This window comes from Engraulis encrasicolus, chromosome 13 (assembly GCF_034702125.1).
Source record: "Engraulis encrasicolus isolate BLACKSEA-1 chromosome 13, IST_EnEncr_1.0, whole genome shotgun sequence".
Taxonomy (NCBI): Eukaryota; Metazoa; Chordata; class Actinopteri; order Clupeiformes; family Engraulidae; genus Engraulis; species Engraulis encrasicolus.
Window position 1 is genome coordinate 18,318,502 of NC_085869.1, and position 18,337 is coordinate 18,336,838.

General features: G+C 46.5%; 1 protein-coding gene across 1 annotated transcript; it reads right to left on the bottom strand.

Moving 5' to 3' along the window:
- Positions 1-3,279: 3,279 nt before the first annotated feature.
- On the bottom strand, positions 3,280-4,296 carry LOC134460471 (2-oxoglutarate receptor 1-like). The gene has a single exon (XM_063212859.1). It carries the CDS (start codon positions 4,294-4,296, stop codon positions 3,337-3,339), a length of 960 nt encoding a protein of 319 aa, XP_063068929.1. The 3' UTR covers positions 3,280-3,336.
- Between the last annotated feature and the right edge of the window lie 14,041 nt (positions 4,297-18,337).

Below are 18,337 nucleotides of genomic sequence, written 5' to 3' on the forward strand. Positions count from 1 at the left end.
AGTGGTGATGGAGCAACAGAAATAGAAATACACTTAACAGACACTGATTTGACTTCACCTGACAAAGACGGGAAGTGCTTCCTGCGCAGGAAATTTGCAGAGAGCGGTGACACACTCCAGTAACCGAGCATAATGAATGGCTGCGCCGCTCATCAGACACCTAACGCTTCACTCATCTTCTGACAGGAGTTTCTCTCTGAAAGCTCCTCAGCCTTGGCCTCTTGACGTGAACCCAATAAACAGTTGCTGTGGGTGAAAATAGCACTGTTATTTTTTTTTTACATAGAGATACCTACAGCTTCGACCAAGGCTGTCAAAACATTTAAATTTAAATTTGCAGACATGATTTCATTTAAGTCTTCATGATTAATTGTTGATAGGTGCTATTTGTGTGTTTTCATTTGTATACAGCTTTATCACAAAAAGACAGTTAATCCATAGGTACTGTATATGTAGTGTTGTCTTTGCATATGTGTATAGCCTATGTAGTAGGCCCTCATAATATGGCTTGTAAATGCTTTAGAAAACAATGCACATATCTCATTTGTATAATATATAGTTGACAGAATTGTTGATGCAGTAAAAAATAAGCCTGAGAGATAAACAATAGGAACTCGCACACCCCAAAGTCTACAAATATTGATTGGATAAATCTATTTTCAGCTCTGCATGTAAGCAATGCTGGACTGGACCTGCAGCTGTGTCTTATCAGATACGTTACATTGGCTTGTGTCCAAGGAAAAAAGGTGAGTGTACGGTATACAGTACGACAACAGTCAGTCATACACAAGACCCACACCACACAACACACCAACTTCAACAGATAATTGATTATGTTGATTACACATACATATAGTACTAATTGAAACTTAAAGTTCATGTTCATGCTGATTTGGAAACATTGACACCACTCTATTTTGTAATAGTTGAATTAAGTATAACAATATACACGTCTATGATTCATAAATGTATGCCACAGAGTACCATAATGTAACAGCAATCTCTAGACAGAACTAATTGCCTTTGGAGGTGTCTGCCTCTATCTGTCTAAAAAAACAGGGCTATTGTACCATTAACGTAGAGTATCACTGTGGACAGTTTGAAGTGTGTCTACCATGTACCTTGTATAATGCTTATGAAAATGAAAGCTATCAGCTGCAATGCTCAAAATCAACCTACACACAGCTAAATAATATACATTTACTGAATTAGACAACCCAGTTACCTTGCTATTAGGCTGACATTGTATGGCTTATTCAAATGTCTCTCGGACAGATTTGCAAGAGGGCGTCTAGGCCTAATCCTAGCAATAAAACAAAGTATAATTTTGCATTCTTGGAGACAGCCAATCACTGATGCCACCAGCTGTCACTGTGTATGAGAGGGGTAAATAAAACAAAAAAAATGGAAAGCACAAAACTAATTTAGAGGCAAATTAAGAAAAGAAAAGATCTGTCCACAGTCCACACATAAGGATGCTTCACTTCACACAGACGGTGAGCAGCAGCCGCAGCAGCAGCAGCAGCAGGATTCTCTTCACCTCAGGAAGGCACCGCAGCTTCTCTGGGTGAGTCACGCCGGAGAGCAGAGCAGAGCAGACACCGAAGCGTTTCATGTCATCAGCAGCGAGGGGCACACACTTCTATATTTTGCAGAATGTCCTGCACTGCACTCTTGCCTCCCTCAGCACTACACTTCACATACAACCAAGTACAAACAGAAAATCATTGATTTGTTTTAAAAAAGAAAAAAATAAGAAAAAAGATTTCCCCCCACCCTGGGGCAAGAATAATTCCCAAAATAGTAACACTAATTACATCCCCACGTAGAGTAAGAGATGGCTGAAGAGGTGTTTAAGGGAGATAAAAAAGCAGGCGGTGTACGGTACTGTGCTGTGCAAGCAGCTTGTTGTTGCTTTAACATTTTACAAGTCACACGGTACAGCAAATGGCAATAACTGTTTACGACAGTGACCTTATCTGCAGTGAAAACATTCCAAGTTAATTAAAACGGATTACATAGGGTTCTTCATTATTAAATGGAGTTATGCGACTCAAGACAGATATTGGATAAGGCTGTGTAATTCTGCCCTAAAAACCATGAGATATATCTTGTTCAACAGAACATTTTGAACAGGTTGGCAGTTTAAACCCATGAAATAAAATGTGTTTTTATTTCTATTGCGCACTAATGCCAGTTCCTTATTTATATTTACCAGGGGAACAGCTATGCACAAGTCGGATAGCATGAGACAATATAATTATAATATGCAATGTGGGAAAATATTGCCCAAATGAGGGGGATGTTTGTCCAATCAGAATTTTAGGTTCAAATTCCTCATTGCTTGGAATGGAGTAGAGCAGCGCCATCTTGTGAATTTTATTAGTACTGCAGAGGAGATGCAGTTTCACACATTAACACATTCACTAGAACTACCCCTGTGGCCCTGCCGTGGCAATAATGGTAGGGCACTCCTCTGCTACGTGGCTGACCCGGGTTCGACTCCGGCAGGGGTCCTTTGCCAACCCTTCCCTGTCTCTCTCTCCCTATTCGTTTCCTCTCTCATTCTCCACTGTCCTGTCCAAATAAAGTTGAAAAACCTCAACAAATATCTTAAAAAGAGACTACCCCTGTTGTATAAACCAGCTGTTACCAGAAAGGCAATAACCAAGTTTTGATGTAAAGGCCCTGTGCACTCCCATAGTGGTGTAGTACTATGGTAGTTTTTCAGTGACTACAAGGTCCCAGTGGCGGGACAGTGTCTGATAAGGGGCTATGCAAATTGTTGTCTACAGTACTACGGTATATGTGATAAGCAGTCATGCTCCCGAAAGTACAATAGTAGCTTACCCTTTAACATTTACAATTAAACCCTCTAATTAGCGCAACTATTGTGCCAGGTACAGGTAGAGTAATTATTGAAATAAGCTGCCTTATTGGTGCAGCCGTGACCTAGTGGTTAGAGTCCCCCCTGACCTGTCCCTATCTCCATCCATGGCTGAAGTGACCTTGAGCAAGGCACCTAATCCCACATTGCTCCAGGGACTGTAGCCAATACCCTGAAAAATAATAGTTTTAAGTCGCTTTGAATAAATTAAAGCGTCAGCTAAGTGCAATGTAATGTAATGTAAGCCATCTAGTATCACATGCTTTGGAATATTTATTACAAGCATAGGTAAAGGGTAGTGAAAACCATCATTAGTTACAGTGCAATAACTGCTGTATCAAATATGTAATATTAATGTACTAGTCTTACTTCTACTTTACACAGTAGAGTTAGTTACAAAATTGTGGCGTCAGAATTCCAGTGGCCCATCATCACTGGTTGGTTGATCATCAATTTTCAATAAGGCCATTGCCTGACGAACCCCTAGGTCTGTAAACAGATGGAATAAAGCTCCGTGGTGGTGGGGCGGCTCTGTAGAAAAGGCAGCCATTCCAGTGGAGAAGGCTCCGCAGGGCCTGCTGAAAGCGATCCCCAGCCAAGGTGACCAGAGCCAGGTCGAAGAGCGTGTTGAGGGCAGCTAGGGGCCGCGAGATGATATACGCAGCGTGAACGCCGACCTCCAGCGCGGGGGACACGTTGCTCATCATGGCGGTGTACATGCGGGCCTGGCGGAGCACGTGGTACGGGGTGAAGCAGACCACGAACACCAGCAGGGTCACCACAGCCAGGCGGCGGGCCTGCAGATGTGTCGACCTCGTAGGGAGCACCCCTCCGCTGGACAGGGCCCTGGCCACACAGGAGTAACTCAGGCACACCGCAAACAGAGGGATCAAGAAGCCCAAGACGGTGAGAATCCACCCGTACACCCACACGTTCCTCTGGCTGGCAAAGTCAATGCAGCTGTGTTCCTGCTGCGCTCCTGTGTCGGCCTTGATCAGACCATACACAGGAAAGGTGATTATGACACAGAGCAGCCACGCAGCCAAGCAGCAGATGACAGCGAAACTAGGCCTGTTCACTGTCTCCGCCTTGAGGGGATACACTACCACCACGTAGCGGAAGACACTGAGCACCGTCAGCAACAAGATGCTCCCGTACAGGTTGAAATGAAAACAGGAGCGCACCAGCCGACACATGAAGTCCCCAAACTCCCACTGGCCCGTGTAGTAGAAATGCACCAGGAAGGGCAGGGTTAGGATGTACAGCAGGTCAGCAATGGTCAGGTTTACCATGATGATGCTGCTGCTGCTGAGAGGACGGAGTTTGACCAGGTAGACAACCAGCGCAGTGACGTTGCCCACCAGTCCAACCATGAATATCAGTCCATACATAATGGGAAGGTAGATCATCTGAATGGAGCATACAAGATCAGTTCCTCCGTCCAGAGTCTGGCATTCATTTCCTGCTGCTCTCACTGTTGTCTTAATGAACCTAGAATTATAAACAGTAGATGTGTAAAAACATAATTTCAAATTACTGCAAAATTTGTAAAAACTGCAAAGGGTTTTGCAAAATGTTAAAAGTCAGAATATGATGGCCCAGCCGTGCCTTAAACGGATGGGCACTGGACTGCTACCTGGCAACCAGGGTTCGATTCCCGACCCAAAGTCATATATATATATTTTTTTTTAAGTTAGAATATGATAACACTATTTTGAATTGGGCTACCAGAAACAGACATCTTTGGCTGCAAAACGTAATTTATTTCGGTTAGACCAGTAAATATAGTCAGTTAATGTATTCAGTAAATCTTCATGAAAAGATCAAAGTTGTGAATAGGCAGCATCTTGAAAATAAACGGACTCCATTAAAATGACTCCATGTGCTAACAATACAGGGCTGTTAATATGAACTCTAACGTTGTAAATATTAAAAGAACATTCACAGTAGGCCTAAATTAAAGCTTCTGTATTTCAGCACTTAAGAATAACTTACTGTGCGTCAGTGCGTAGATCCATCGCCAATAGATTCAGATCGCCAATAGTTCCTCGAACTGTCTGAATCCTCACTAATAACAAAGGAACAGCTTTGACAGAGTTTCCCAGCAGTTCCTCGTATTATAAAAACACATGATCGACCTCCATTGTTTAATCAAATAGGCAAACTGCATGACTCGTACCACAGCTACACTATCACTGATTCACTGCACTTTCCAAGTTACTTTTTAAACTCCTCTTCCTCATTGCGTATGCATACTTCTTCGAGTGAAGTTTATGGGTTAGTCATTTCAACCCCATCTAATTCTATTCATTCGTGCTTTGGATACGATTTATGATCTTTTCTTGTGAGAAGGCACCATTCCTGCCCATTTCAGTATTTTAATGGGTAGCTGTCACTCTTTTTGGTGAAAAGACAGCAATTCTGGACAGGCAGTGCATACAACACGGTAGTCATGGGTGAGCGGTTAGGGTGTCAGACTTGTATCCCAAAGGTTGCTGGTTCGACTCCCGACCTGCCAGGTTGGTAGGAGTAATTAACCAGTGATCTCCCCAATCCTCCTCCATGACTGAGGTACCCTGAGCATTGTAGGCTACCATCCTGCCGCACTGCTACCTTGGGGCACCATTGAGAGCTGCCCCTTAAACTGGTGAGGCATAAATGCAATTTTGTTGTGTGCTGTGGAGCGCTGTGTCACAATGACAATGGGAGTTGGAGTTTCCCAAGTGGACTTTCTTTCACTTCACTATTAAGTCATTTACACAAACCTAGTTTATCAAGGGCCCCAGAACCCAACTGCCACAAATGTGATCCAACCAGCTCGGAATCAATAAAAGTAATAGTAATGATGACTTCTTGTTGTGTTTCATTAACTTGAATAGATTTGTTTAATCGGTTCATTGATGACTGATTAATTGGTTCACCTACACAATTTGGCTACTCAGAGCATGACATGGTGCATTTAATGTGTGCTACAGGTTTTTTTTTTAATCTTCAGCACATTATTAAATGCACCATGTCAAAAGAAAATTTTAAAAGGTGAAGGCTTTGCTGTGGTTTTTTTTCCCTTGTGGCATATTTGCCACTGTTTTCTGCCCAAAACTGGTGGTTGAGAGGCAAGGGTATGGTTGCGCTCGAGATGACTTGGCCAGGACTCCCTGGAAGAAGAGTCACTGGGCACAAGTCATAAGGGTACTTTCCCTGGTTAAATAAAGGTCAAATTACATTTAAAAAAACCTACCAGGAAACACAGGCCATGTGAAGTCAGCAAGGACATTCTAACCTTAGACAAACATTCCATTAGACAAAAAACCCCAAGCTTACACTGAACAGGCAATCAAAATAACTGGCCCCTCCTCAATCTGAGCTGTAAGCTACTGTACACCTGTCAAGAAGGGAAAACCAACATGATCACAGAGGACCCCTCTCACCCCCTCCATCACTCCTTCTATCTGCTCCCATCAATATGTACACCACAAGCCCACAAAAACAAATACAGGAAATACTTCATCCCCAGTAGCCTTATTCAACAGCGCAAGTTGACCACCAGCATAGGCCTACATGACTTGTCTTGTCATGTCTGGTTTTGTCATGTCTTGATTAATGTTTGTGTGAATGCCTGGAGCTAAGTCCAAATGTATTTTTTCAGTCACATGTGTACAGACAAGTTTTCAGTTTATCCAACTTACACCTGATTCAAATGCATTGAATCGAAGGACTTGAGTGCCAATGTAATGTGTTTTTATTTGTTTTGCATGGATTCCTAACGCCCCCTTGAGTCTGCCAATGCCCCCCTTAGTAGTAAAAAAAAATGCAATGGACTAATGTCTCGCAATGGCAACTAAGAACCACCCCCTCTCAGCTGTATCATTCTCAACAGATTCTGATTTCCACAGTCTTACAGTAATATCAATATTTTAGCAATGACCATACCATACAAGAGAGTGTTTTGAACAGAGAGGCTTTGGTCCAGTAGTTAGAGAGAGTAGGCCTAACCAAAAAGTGCAATTCTATAGACCTATGCTAGGCTACACACCATCTTATTCTGTAGCATAAACCACTGAATAATAGACGGCATTGCTGTGAACTTTAAAGGTGCACTGTGTAGGATGGTGACCAGAGTAGGTATTGCAACATATATGCTGTTCAATGAAACTGTGCTGTCTACTGACAAATCTATCTTCTCCTGAATATTTACCAAATAATGAACCAATATAGGCTACTAGTATGACCAAAGTAAAGTAGCAAGTTTTGAAGCTAAAAATGTTTATTTTTGGAAATTCAAAATGGCGGACAATGGAGTAGATCCTCTTTTCATGTAGGCCTATGAAAAGTGCAATTTTCCCAGTCATAACGGATAGGCCTATGTGTGTATGAAAAAGGTAATATTTGTGAATGGGCAGCAACAATTCTGGAAATAAACTAAGAATAGGCCTATTACAGTGCACCTTTAGGATATTGCCAGCAGTTGGCTATCTTGACATGGACAAACTATAGACAAAGGGAATAGCTGAACATATTCTTTAGGCCTATCAGGCCCTATATTCTATAGCCTATAATAAATCACAATCAATGGAATTTTAGTAGCCTACATCGTTAGCAGCATTATTATAACTGTCATTCAATGTGATTGAGAGAGAGAAAGAAGAACAAATATTATATCCAATAGTTTTTTGGTAGCACAATGGCTAAATGCCAATAGGCTAATGCCATCTCAACACATTTTTTTCTAGGAAGGGCTGTCATTTCAACCTGTCTGGAATGTAGACTAGGCACAACCAGCAGGTGTCCGAGAGAGCTCTGCGTGACGTTTGTTTTGATGACGTCGCTACAAGGGGGTGGCATCGGACTGAAGTGACAGTCGGAGTTGTAGGCTATTCATATGCACAAAGTTATATCGGGAGATTCTGTGGACATATCTGGGACGACGCAAGACGTGGAGAGACTTTAAGACATATCGGCAGCTCGGCGGGATGGAGGAGCAGAGATTCGTCAGTTCTGTTGCGCTAAGCCACTGGTTGCACTGCAGGGCGATTCCGAGTTAGCCTCGCGACGCCATCCTCTGTACTCGACCCAAAGATTTTGGCTCCGCACATCGGCTATTCGCCCAGGCTAATTCCGAGTGGTCGTGGCTCCTGGATAGCGACGGCGCTGTCGATGGAAGGAGAGACTAGTGGGTTGCCGCCGGTGATGCCAGGGTAGCCTTTCCAATTAAACGGTAAGATTCCAGCCCGTTCCGTAGCTGTTGTGTCGTAAGAAACACACGAATGTATAATAAATGTTCAGAAGTCCACCGAGCTCCTGATCCGCAAGCTTCCTTTCCAGCGTCTAGTCAGGGAAATCGCCCAGGACTTCAAGACCGACCTGCGCTTCCAGAGTTCTGCAGTCATGGCTCTTCAGGAGGCCAGCGAGGCTTACCTGGTCGGCTTGTTCGAGGACACTAACCTGTGCGCCATTCACGCCAAGAGGGTTACCATCATGCCCAAGGACATCCAGCTGGCTCGCCGCATCCGTGGGGAGCGTGCTTAAATTATTAATTGATAAACAAAATGCATAACTCATCAGTTCATTTCAACAAAAAGTCCCTTGTCCATTCTGGGACCCTGTGGCACCTGGTCGGTCTGCCAGGTGGTGGTACACCATCAGGTCGTGGTGTTGCAGGTTCAGTGTCCACCGGTAATGGTTCTCCCATCACCATCAGTCTCACGATCTTTCCCCTGTAGAGAAACTGGAGCAAGGTTGGAAGCAGGATTTTTCGCATGAACGTAAGAGCCACAATTGAAGGACATGTGTTTGGCCACTCTTTTGCGATCAGTGTGTTTTGTTTGTTTCTGTTTGGGCAGTCTTTGCTGTTGCTGCAGTGGACGTCCAGCCACATGAAGCTTGGTGCGCATAGGCCGGCCATGCAGCAGTTCTGCAGGCGAGCACTGTGTAGTGGAGTGAGGTGTAGCACGGTAGACTTGCAGGAACTCACGTGTAAACTCCTTCCAGGGCCGTCCTTCGAGGAGTGCATTCTGAAGGCTGTCTCTCAAGCTGCGATTGAAGAGCTCGATCTCACCGTTCGCCCTGACCGATGACTTTGTGTGCACTATCCCTCTGTCCTGAAGGAAAGCCTCAAGCTCACGTGACACGAATTGAGGGCTGTAAGACACCAGTTCTTTGGGGTTGCCCTCTCTGCTGAAAACAGAACACAGAAACTCAACAATTGCATGTGAGGTAACATTAGGAAGAAAAGCTACCTCGGGCCACTGGCTGTGGTAATCTACCAGTGTGACAGCAAAGCGACAGCCCATGGGCGCTCTTTCGAAAGGCCCCACCAGGTCTATCGCCACCTTGTCCCAGGCCTCTTTTGGGTGAGGCACGGGCTGTAGTGGTGGTGTGTGTGTGACAGCTGATTTGTCGTATTCTCGGCATGTAGTGCAGGATCCGAGTGCAGTGTCGACCTGGGCGTCCATGCCAGGCCACCAGTATTCTTCTCTCAGTCTCTGCTTTGCATTCACGATGCCTGGGTGTGTGTCGTGGGCGAGTGCGATGAACTTCGCCTGTAGACTGCCTGGCACCAGCAGTCTGTGAGAACCACGTACGACACGGTCACCTTGTAGAGAGAGTTCGTTTCGGAGCTCGAAGAAGGGTTGTAGGTCTGAGCTGAGCTGTTCGGCGCACGCAGGCCATCTGGTGGTTAGTAGTTGTCGCAGCTCAGTGTGTACAGGACAGGACATGCATGCAGCTTTGAATTCAGTATCGGTGACAGCAGGCAGTGTAGAGGTAAGGACTTTCACCTGGTGTGTCAATGTGGCAGCAGGGCGTGCTGCAACTTGGCCATTGATCAATTGCATTTGTAGTGCAGTGAACAGGTCTCTGCCTAGGATTGCAGACCCTTGCTTTGCAATGTAGAGGTCTGTGGCAGTATTACAGTCACCAAATGTCACTGTTGCATTCAAGCACCCCAGCACGGGTATCTCATTTCCCCCCCAGTCTTTCAGTCGGCAGCAAGGCTTCGTGAGCGCAGTGGTAGCAGGGAAGCACTTTGCATAAACCGTCTCTGGTAAAATTGACACTGCTGAGCCTGTGTCTAGCATTAGTTCGACATCATGGCTTTGTGTTCCCCCTGCACTCACTTTAACTGTACACATGATGTTACTGCCATGACCTGCGTTAACATTCAGGATTGTTACCTCTGGTACGGCGATCTCGTGCACTTGCTTGCTGCCTCTGCAGACTTTCGCGAAGTGTCCTTTCTTTCTGCAGGTATTGCATTGGGCATCTCTAGCCGGACAGTCTCTGTAATCCGCCTTGTGTGAAGCTGATCCACACCTGTAGCATGTGTTCCCCGGTGCAGCCGAAGATTGAGGCGGTGTAGTCTCCCCTCTCTGGTAGTTGCCGTGTTGATGCAATCCTGTGGCGTTTACCGTTTGCACCGAGGCACCCTCAGCGGTCATGCTCATGGCTTTAGCCTCCGAAATGGCGGTCTCAACTTGGCGCGCAATCGTCAACGTTTTGGCTAGCGTTAACTTTTCCTCCAGGAGCAACTTTTCCCTGATGCTTGAGGAGTTAGTCTTTTCGACGATCTGATCGCGTAGCATCTCGTTTTCTAATCGACCGAAATTGCATGTCGTAACCAGCTCCTTTAATGCAGCATGGAACTGGTCTGTCGTTTCTCCCGCCCGCTGACCACGCTGTCTGAAGCGGTAGCGTTCGGCCACGACATTGACTTTGGGTATGAAAAAGTCCTCCAGAGCTTTTAAAGCATTCGCGTATGTATTTCCATTAACTGTCAACGTGTAGAAAAGTCTTTGACCTTCAGCGCCCAAGCAGTGAATCAGTAAAGCACGTTTCCTAGCATCGGTTAGCTCACCCTCCGACATTGCTTGCAGAAAGTTCTCGAAGGAGCGGATCCATGCTTTGAAGGGAATCACTGGATCGCCCGGATTTTGTAGAAAAGGCGTCGGCTGGCACAGCTGTAGAGTCGTCATCCTCGTCGCCAATATGTTGTGTCGTAAGAAACACTCGTAGGTATAATAAAATGTACTTTTATTAAAACATCAGTAAGGTAAGTATGAGAGCATACAGGAGCGTGGCTTCACTCTAAGCACTGTACTTCTACTCTGGTGATACAGTAGACAACGCATGTATTAGTAGGAACAGGCTCCGCCTAGTGGCAAGGTTGAGTATAACATATGCATATACCACAGTAGCCTAATAGTCAACTGGATTCATCCAACTAACGTTGGTACCCTAGTGCTTGATCGCCTCTGGTGCCATTAAAGTAGCCTAATAGGCCTACTCAAAAAGTGAAAATGGCAGATTAATGGTCATTTAAACATTTCACTCCAGAAATTGTACAGGTGTGGTTTTGGACAAGTCCTAAATAGATGGGCAAGAGAGCCCTCAGACTTGCATTTCACTTTTTTCATAAGATAGGCTAATAGGCCTAGGCTACTTGTTTTTGTCAACACCGTCGGAAACAATTAGAAGTAAAATATGTTTGTATTGAAGTCAATAATCATTTTACTAATTCAATAGAATTAGATACATATAAGCATAATCTTAAAACATGTCAAAAACATGTGAAACTCCTTCCGAAAAAACCTTCTATAGTTCTCTTTCGTTCGAATTGTTCAACATCTCATTATGGGATAAGTCTCTGCTTGTCCATTTGCCGAAGCTCACTTCAATCATGCCGTCTAGTAGCCTAGTACAGGCCTAAACCAGCGCCACCCGCTGGAAGCCGAACATTTTCGGCTGCGAGTGGTCTGGCCGTGCATCGTTTGAGTGGTCTGCCAGGCTAGCCAAGAGGATTCAAGGGATTCAAGAATTTATTGTCATTGTCAAAAAGGCAACGAAATTGTGTTTGGGGTACAACACTTAGTAGTAGCAGGTTTCCAAGTAAAGTGCAAAACGAGGTAAAAGTGACACCAGTGCTTGACCCCCCCCCAGTCCCCCCATCCCACTTAAAGTGCAGAAGCGAATAAGTGCATAATACGACACCCCCCCCCTCCTCTCTCAAACATGCGTGCGTACGTCCTTTGGACATTCTGTGTGTGTGTGTGTGTGTGTGTGTACGCGTACAACATTTAAGACAGTAATGTTCCTCAGCAGTCCTGCAAATTCATAAGTCTAATGGCCTGGTGGTAAACGCTGTTGGCCAGTCTTTCAGTGCGGCTCTGAAGGGACCTGTACCTTCTACCTGAGGGTAGCTGTTGGAACAGATGGTAGGCAGGATGGTGGCTGTCACGCAGGATGTTATGCACTCTCCGTAGACAGCGTGTGGTGTAGATGGTACTAATCTCCGGGAGAGGCATTCCAGTGATTTTCCCTGCTGTTTTCACCACACGCTGGAGTGCCTGCTGATCTGCTTTGAAGGAGCTGGAGAACCACGCTAGGAACCCATAGGTCAGAACACTGCTGATGGCACAGTTGTAAAAGTTCACCAGCAGTGGTCTGGGGATGTGGTAACTCCTCAGCTTCCTCAGGTAGAAAAGGCGCTGCTGGGCCTTCCCAACAGCAGAGGCAATGTGGGTGCCCCAGGACAGGTCCTCCGCCAGGGTCACTCCCAGAAATTTAAAAGTACTGACTCTCTCCACCACCTCTGACCCGATGGAGAGGGGTTTGTGATGCTTCGGCTGTTTCTTCCTAAAGTCCACAATCATTTCCTTGGTCTTTTTGGTGTTAAGAGCAAGGTTGTTGCTGTCACACCATGAGGCCAGATGTTGCACCTCTGCCCTGTAATCCCCCTCGTCGCTGTTGGTGATGAGGCCCAGGACGGTGGTGTCGTCCGCGAACTTGACAATCAGATTGGAGGGAGAGGAGGCAGAGCAGTCATGTGTGAACAGGGTGTAGAGCAGAGGGCTTAACACGCACCCCTGGGGCGCGCCGGTGTTAATGGACAGAGTGGAGGAGATGTTGTTGCCAACTCTGACCCTCTGAGTACGGTTGGTGAGAAAGTCCACAGTCCAGTTGCACAGGGTGGTGTTGAGACCCAGTTGGTGGAGTTTATGGCGGAGTTTGTAGGGCCGGATGGTGTTGAATGCTGAACTGTAGTCCACAAAGAGGAGGCGAGCGTAGGTGTTTTTGTGCTCCAGATGTTCCAGCAGTGTGTGGAGCACGATGGCGATGGCGTCCTCTGTGGAGCGGTTTTCCCTGTAGGCAAACTGGTGTGGGTCGTGTGATGGTGGGGTAGCGGCTTTGATGTGTTTTATGACCAGTCTCTCCATGCACTTGGCGGGGATGGGAGTGAGTGCCACCGGCCTGTAGTCGTTAAGACCTGTGACGTGGGACTGTTTGGGAAGGGGGACTATTGTGGCGGCTTTGAAGCAGGCTGGTACCCATGAGGTGGACAGCGAGATGTTGAAGATGGAGGTGAGGACGTCTGTGAGCTCCGCAGCGCAGTCCTTGAGCACCCGGCCCGGTACTCCGTCCGGCCCGGGTGCTTTCCTGATGTTGATGCTGCGGAGAGCGCACCTCACCTCATGTGTGGTCAGGACTGGGGCTGGCGCTGAGGGGGGGAGGGGGGGGAGGGCAGGGTCGGTGTTCTCCCTGTCAAAACGGGCATAAAAGACATTTAAATCCTCCGCCAGGGTGGGACTATTGGCTGGGGTAGATGGTGTTTTCTTTTTGTAGTCAGTTATGGCCCTGATGCCCTCCCACACCTGCCTGGGATTTGCCATGTCTGCGAATCTGGCTTCGATGCGCCTCCGGTGTTGTTGTTTGGCAGACTTGATGCCCCTCCTCAGCGCAGTCCTGGCCCTGTTGTATGCCTCCTGGTCACCAGACCAAAATGCATAATTCCTAGCTCTGAGGAGCTGCTGTACACCGTGTGTCATCCAAGGTGGAGTGTTAGGATACACACGGCTTTGTTTCCAAGTTGTGACATTGTTCACACAGAAGCAGATGTAATCCAAGACAGAGGTGGTGTAATTGTCCAGTAATTCCCGAGTTACTGTGTCCTGTTCCCTGAAAACATCCCAGTCTGTGTGGTGGAAACAGTCCTGGAGCATAGGAACAGCGTTCTCTGGCCATATTCTTACATTTCGGACGGTGATCTCAGCTCTCTTGATCTTGGGTGTGTACTGTGGGTGCAGCAAAAGGGAGAGGTGGTCTGACAGTCCCAGGTGTGGTAGTGCCTGGGCTCTGTAAGCATTTGCTACATTAGTATACACCTGGTCCAAAGTTCTATTCCCTCTGGTAGCACATTTGACATTTCCGTGGAATTTGTGCAGAACAGATTTTAAGTCCGTATGATTGAAGTCCCCAGCTGCGATAAAAACACTGTCTGGGTGTGCTACCAGGCAGCTGTTGATGTTGCTGTATATTGTGCTAGTGCTACCTTAGCGTTAGCGTCCGGTGGGATGTAAACAGCACAGATGTAAACAGCAGTGAACTCACGGGGAAGGTAGAACGGTCGGCACTTAAGCAGTAAAAGTTCTGCGTCTGGAGTACAGTTTATTCACAACCGTGGTGTTGATGCACCAGGAGTTGGCGATATAGATGGTCAGGCCCCCGCCGGTTTTCTTGCCCGAGTCTGCTGTCCTGTCGGCTCGGTAGACGCTGCGGTCCGCCAACTCGATGGCAGCATCGGGAGTGGAGCTGTCAAGCCAGGTCTCGGAGAAGATCATGCAGCAGCAGTTGTTCAAGGCTTTCAGTGTGGACAGTTGCAGTCTAATCTCGTCCATCTTATTCCTGATTGACCGCACATTAGAGAGGAAGATGGTAGGAAGCGGTAGTCTAAAGGGTTTAGCTTTTAGCCTCGCCCAGACGCCCGCCCGCTTGCCTCTCTTCTGCCCCCGCTCACAGCGCTTCCTCCTCCGGCTCGCTGTCGCAGTTGTCCCCGTTGGTGGTTTGATGATCTCCGGAGGGATGGTATAGTGTCCGATCGGCAGGTACTGTGCACCGCGATTGAGTTGTAATAGTTCGGTCCGGCTGTATTGTAGTGCAAGAGTGCTATAACTGTGCGTTATAATAAAAACTACCACCAAAAAAACATAAAAGCTACTAAAAAGTTTAGTACTCCGGGCCGCTGCGACTCTGCGCGCCGCCATCTTGGTCACGTGATGTGTAAGCTCTGGTTACTTGGCCATGTCTCTGACCTTCTGACCAATCCAAACCAAAGAATCTGGCAAACCAATCACAACGCAGAGATTTGTTTTGAATTTGTTTTGAATCTAAGCGGGCAGGGTTTTGAGGGAGTGACGACGAAGCTCGCAACGTTGGGAAAGCACATTACGAGAAAGATAGCGCGGATTGGTCAGAGCGCCGGCCTATAGGCACAGGTACGGTTTGATAGACAAGGGGTTGTTCTCATCAACAATCTTCGGATGTATCGTTCATCGGGGCCAGACTAAATTACACATCCAATCTCTCATTTAGGCTGGTTTATCAGGCTAGCCGTCTACGCCAATGAGCTGACAGGAGTGCGGCCCGCCCAGCAGCACATAATCTGCTGCAATAGCTCATTGACTCCAGTCTGTTCTCTCTTCGCACATGACGTTGCTATGTCCTGCGACTGAACTGTCTACCAAACAAGCCAAAAAAGCCATTTCCTGGCGTCCAGAAGTAGCTCCACTTTGTCGATAGAGTTCTGCTCTAGTATCTTTCGTGAGTATCTTTCGTGACATTTTGTTTTCTGTTCGTAAAATGGTTTGAAAGTCTGTCGTTTAACTTTTTCTGCTGAATCACTGACTATCCTTGAAGCCCACTAGCAAGTTTTAGTTCAGCTAAGTAGCACTGCTATTAGCACATTGTTACTAGCTCGGCATATCTACCGATAGAACCTGACTTGCTTGCTAACTGTGAAAATGGCGTCTTTGTCTTCCTACAGGCGTTTTAAGGAGGATTCTCTCCCCTGCCCGAACGACTGTGGATTTAATATTGCTGCCGAGGACACCCACGATGTCTGCACTGTGTGCCTTGGCTACAGGCACACCTAAGAGGGATGCTGTGGAGAGTCGTGCCCGGACTGCTGCATGCTAGCTACCGGCACAACTGGGTGGTTGACGTTTAAGGGCGTAATGCAAAAAAAAAAAAAAGTTTTTCAAATTCCTGAAAAAAATGATGGATAAAAATTGGAAAAAAAATGAAAAAAATAAAGCACTTAGTGGTCTGTGGAATTTCACCTTATTTTTGCCATTTTTGGGAAAATGTGTCCTGCATCAACACAGAGCATAGGCATGTCACACCGCAGGAAAATGGAGTCACACCACAGGGAATTCACTGCATTATGGCCATTTTAATCCTTTCGTATACATGACTGACATCTGAACTCATGCTAACTTGATAATGAGAGTGTGTTTAATCTTAATCTGTGTTTTCATTAATAAAAAAACTTTTTTTCCTCCTATAAGAGCAGTCACACCACAGGACACCATAAAATGAACCTAAGCATTGTGTGACAGAAAGATTGCAATATGAAGACATATTAAGAGGTTAAGAGTCACCTTAAACTTCCACAGCACTCTCCAATAACTGAGGTACTGACTGGTTAGGAGACAGTCTTTAAGACCCTTGTAGTTGGCCTTGCAGCTGCCCATTCACAAACATTGACATACATGTCACCCCACAGGACGGAATTTGTGTTACGAAATTGAACTTGTAGTTAATATTACTGTCTTGAGTTTTTTCCACATTCACATATCTTAATCTAAAGTTAAGATTTATGCAATCATGCCAAATGCTTCATACATTATTCAAAATGTTGTTGGTTAATTTATATATATATTATTATATATTGTTTCATTAATGTTACAGTCACACCGCAGGAAATTTGACATATAAACCTTTACATAAATCTTAACAAAAATGTTTCTTCTCATCTAAGACTAATATGAAACATAATGTACCACATCTTCTTTCATTGACATTTGTTTTTTAAAGGAAAATAACAGTTTTGTAGGTTTTTAACCAATGTTACGAAAAAACAAGGCGTCACGTCTCCCACCCAACTGTCAAGCAGACACCAGGTCGACACGCAGCCAATCACTGCTGCGCATTATGCCGCCTCTGTCACTTCGGAGTCCCCCCAAGGCGACGACGTCCCTGAGGGAGACGTGGGTCTCCAGCCTCGCCCTTCGACAGCTAGACCACAGCCCATCATCGCTAGGGAGGTGACGTAACCCCTTAAAGCGACACTGCACAGCACGTGCCAAAGGACGGCAGCGCGACTGGGGGTGCACTAACCCGCCACACCCCTGGTTATACGGCGTTCCTTCCTGGATGGTCGCTACCGCAGCCGACGTTCACCGAGCACAGGATCCTGCCACCATTCCAGGACGCCTTGTTTGACTTGACAAAGACCTGGGAGAACCCCCACACGGTCTGTGTCTCCATCCATGGTTACTCTATGTTGGACATGGAAAATGTGTGTCTCCGGACACTTAACGTTTAGCGTGACACACAAACCCTTTGGACTCGACTACAGTCGTCGCCCCATAAGGTGATCTACTGGCTCCAATGCAGCCCACGGACAGTCACTCGGAGACCAGGGCTACCACATAGGAGCCCCCCCCCGTATGCCTACTGACCTCACCAATGGCCGAAACTTGGCTTCTCCGGGCCATGGAGTGGGTCCCACGCCTAGACAAGACACTAACGCCTCTATGGGTCTAGCAAGGGAACACCTTAATCTGAATGCCACGGGGCTCCAGGATAATGTCATCAGGACAATCCAGGGTGCCAGGGCACAGTCTACCAGATCTCTGTACGACCTAAAATGGGTTGTTTTCGACCGGTGGTGTGACCAACGTGGCGAAATACGTAGCTTTTCAGTGTTCCGTGCCTATGGTGCTGTCTTTCCTAGAGGACTTACAGTACTGGATAGAGGGAAGGCCTTTTCTACCATTAAAGTCTACCTAGTGGCCATCTCCGCGTGCCATGTGGGCATTGGCACGACAACTTTGGACGGCCACGGCTTTGTGTGCCGCTTTATGAAAGGTGCCGGCAGCTTACGCTGCGGAATTAAGGCTAAGCACTGTCTAAGCAGAGGCTGTCCCGATGGCTATTGCAAGCCATCTCCCGGACCTACGAGACAAAGGGGTGCGAAGCCCCGGCTCATATCAGGCTACACTCCACGAAGGCGGTCTCTACATCCTGGGACTTGGCTGAAACGGTGCACTGCTACACCGGGGACTAGGTTTTGAGTCCAGCCCAAGGTCATTTCCCACTACTACCCACTTCCTGTCACCATCTCAAGATCAGTAAAATCTAAAGCTATAAAAAATCCAGCAAACTATTGGCTGACGTCGACCCAACCCATACCTGTCCACGAATCAACTGCGCTTTGGTTAATCAGCTGCTACTCGCAGTTGGATGCTGGTCTTTGCCACACTTTATTTAAACTACTCAATTTATTTTCCTGTCATTGCTTTTTGCTGCTTGCTTTGCACCCACCACCTCCCCTGCTCCACCAGAATTGTCATTGCCAAACAATGTCATACTGTTGTCATTGCTGCTTACTTTGTT

Excerpts from the sequence above, each read along its gene's own strand:
- LOC134460471 (XM_063212859.1), bottom strand. The coding sequence starts at position 4,296 with ATGATCTACCTTCCCATTATGTATGGACTGATATTCATGGTTGGACTG.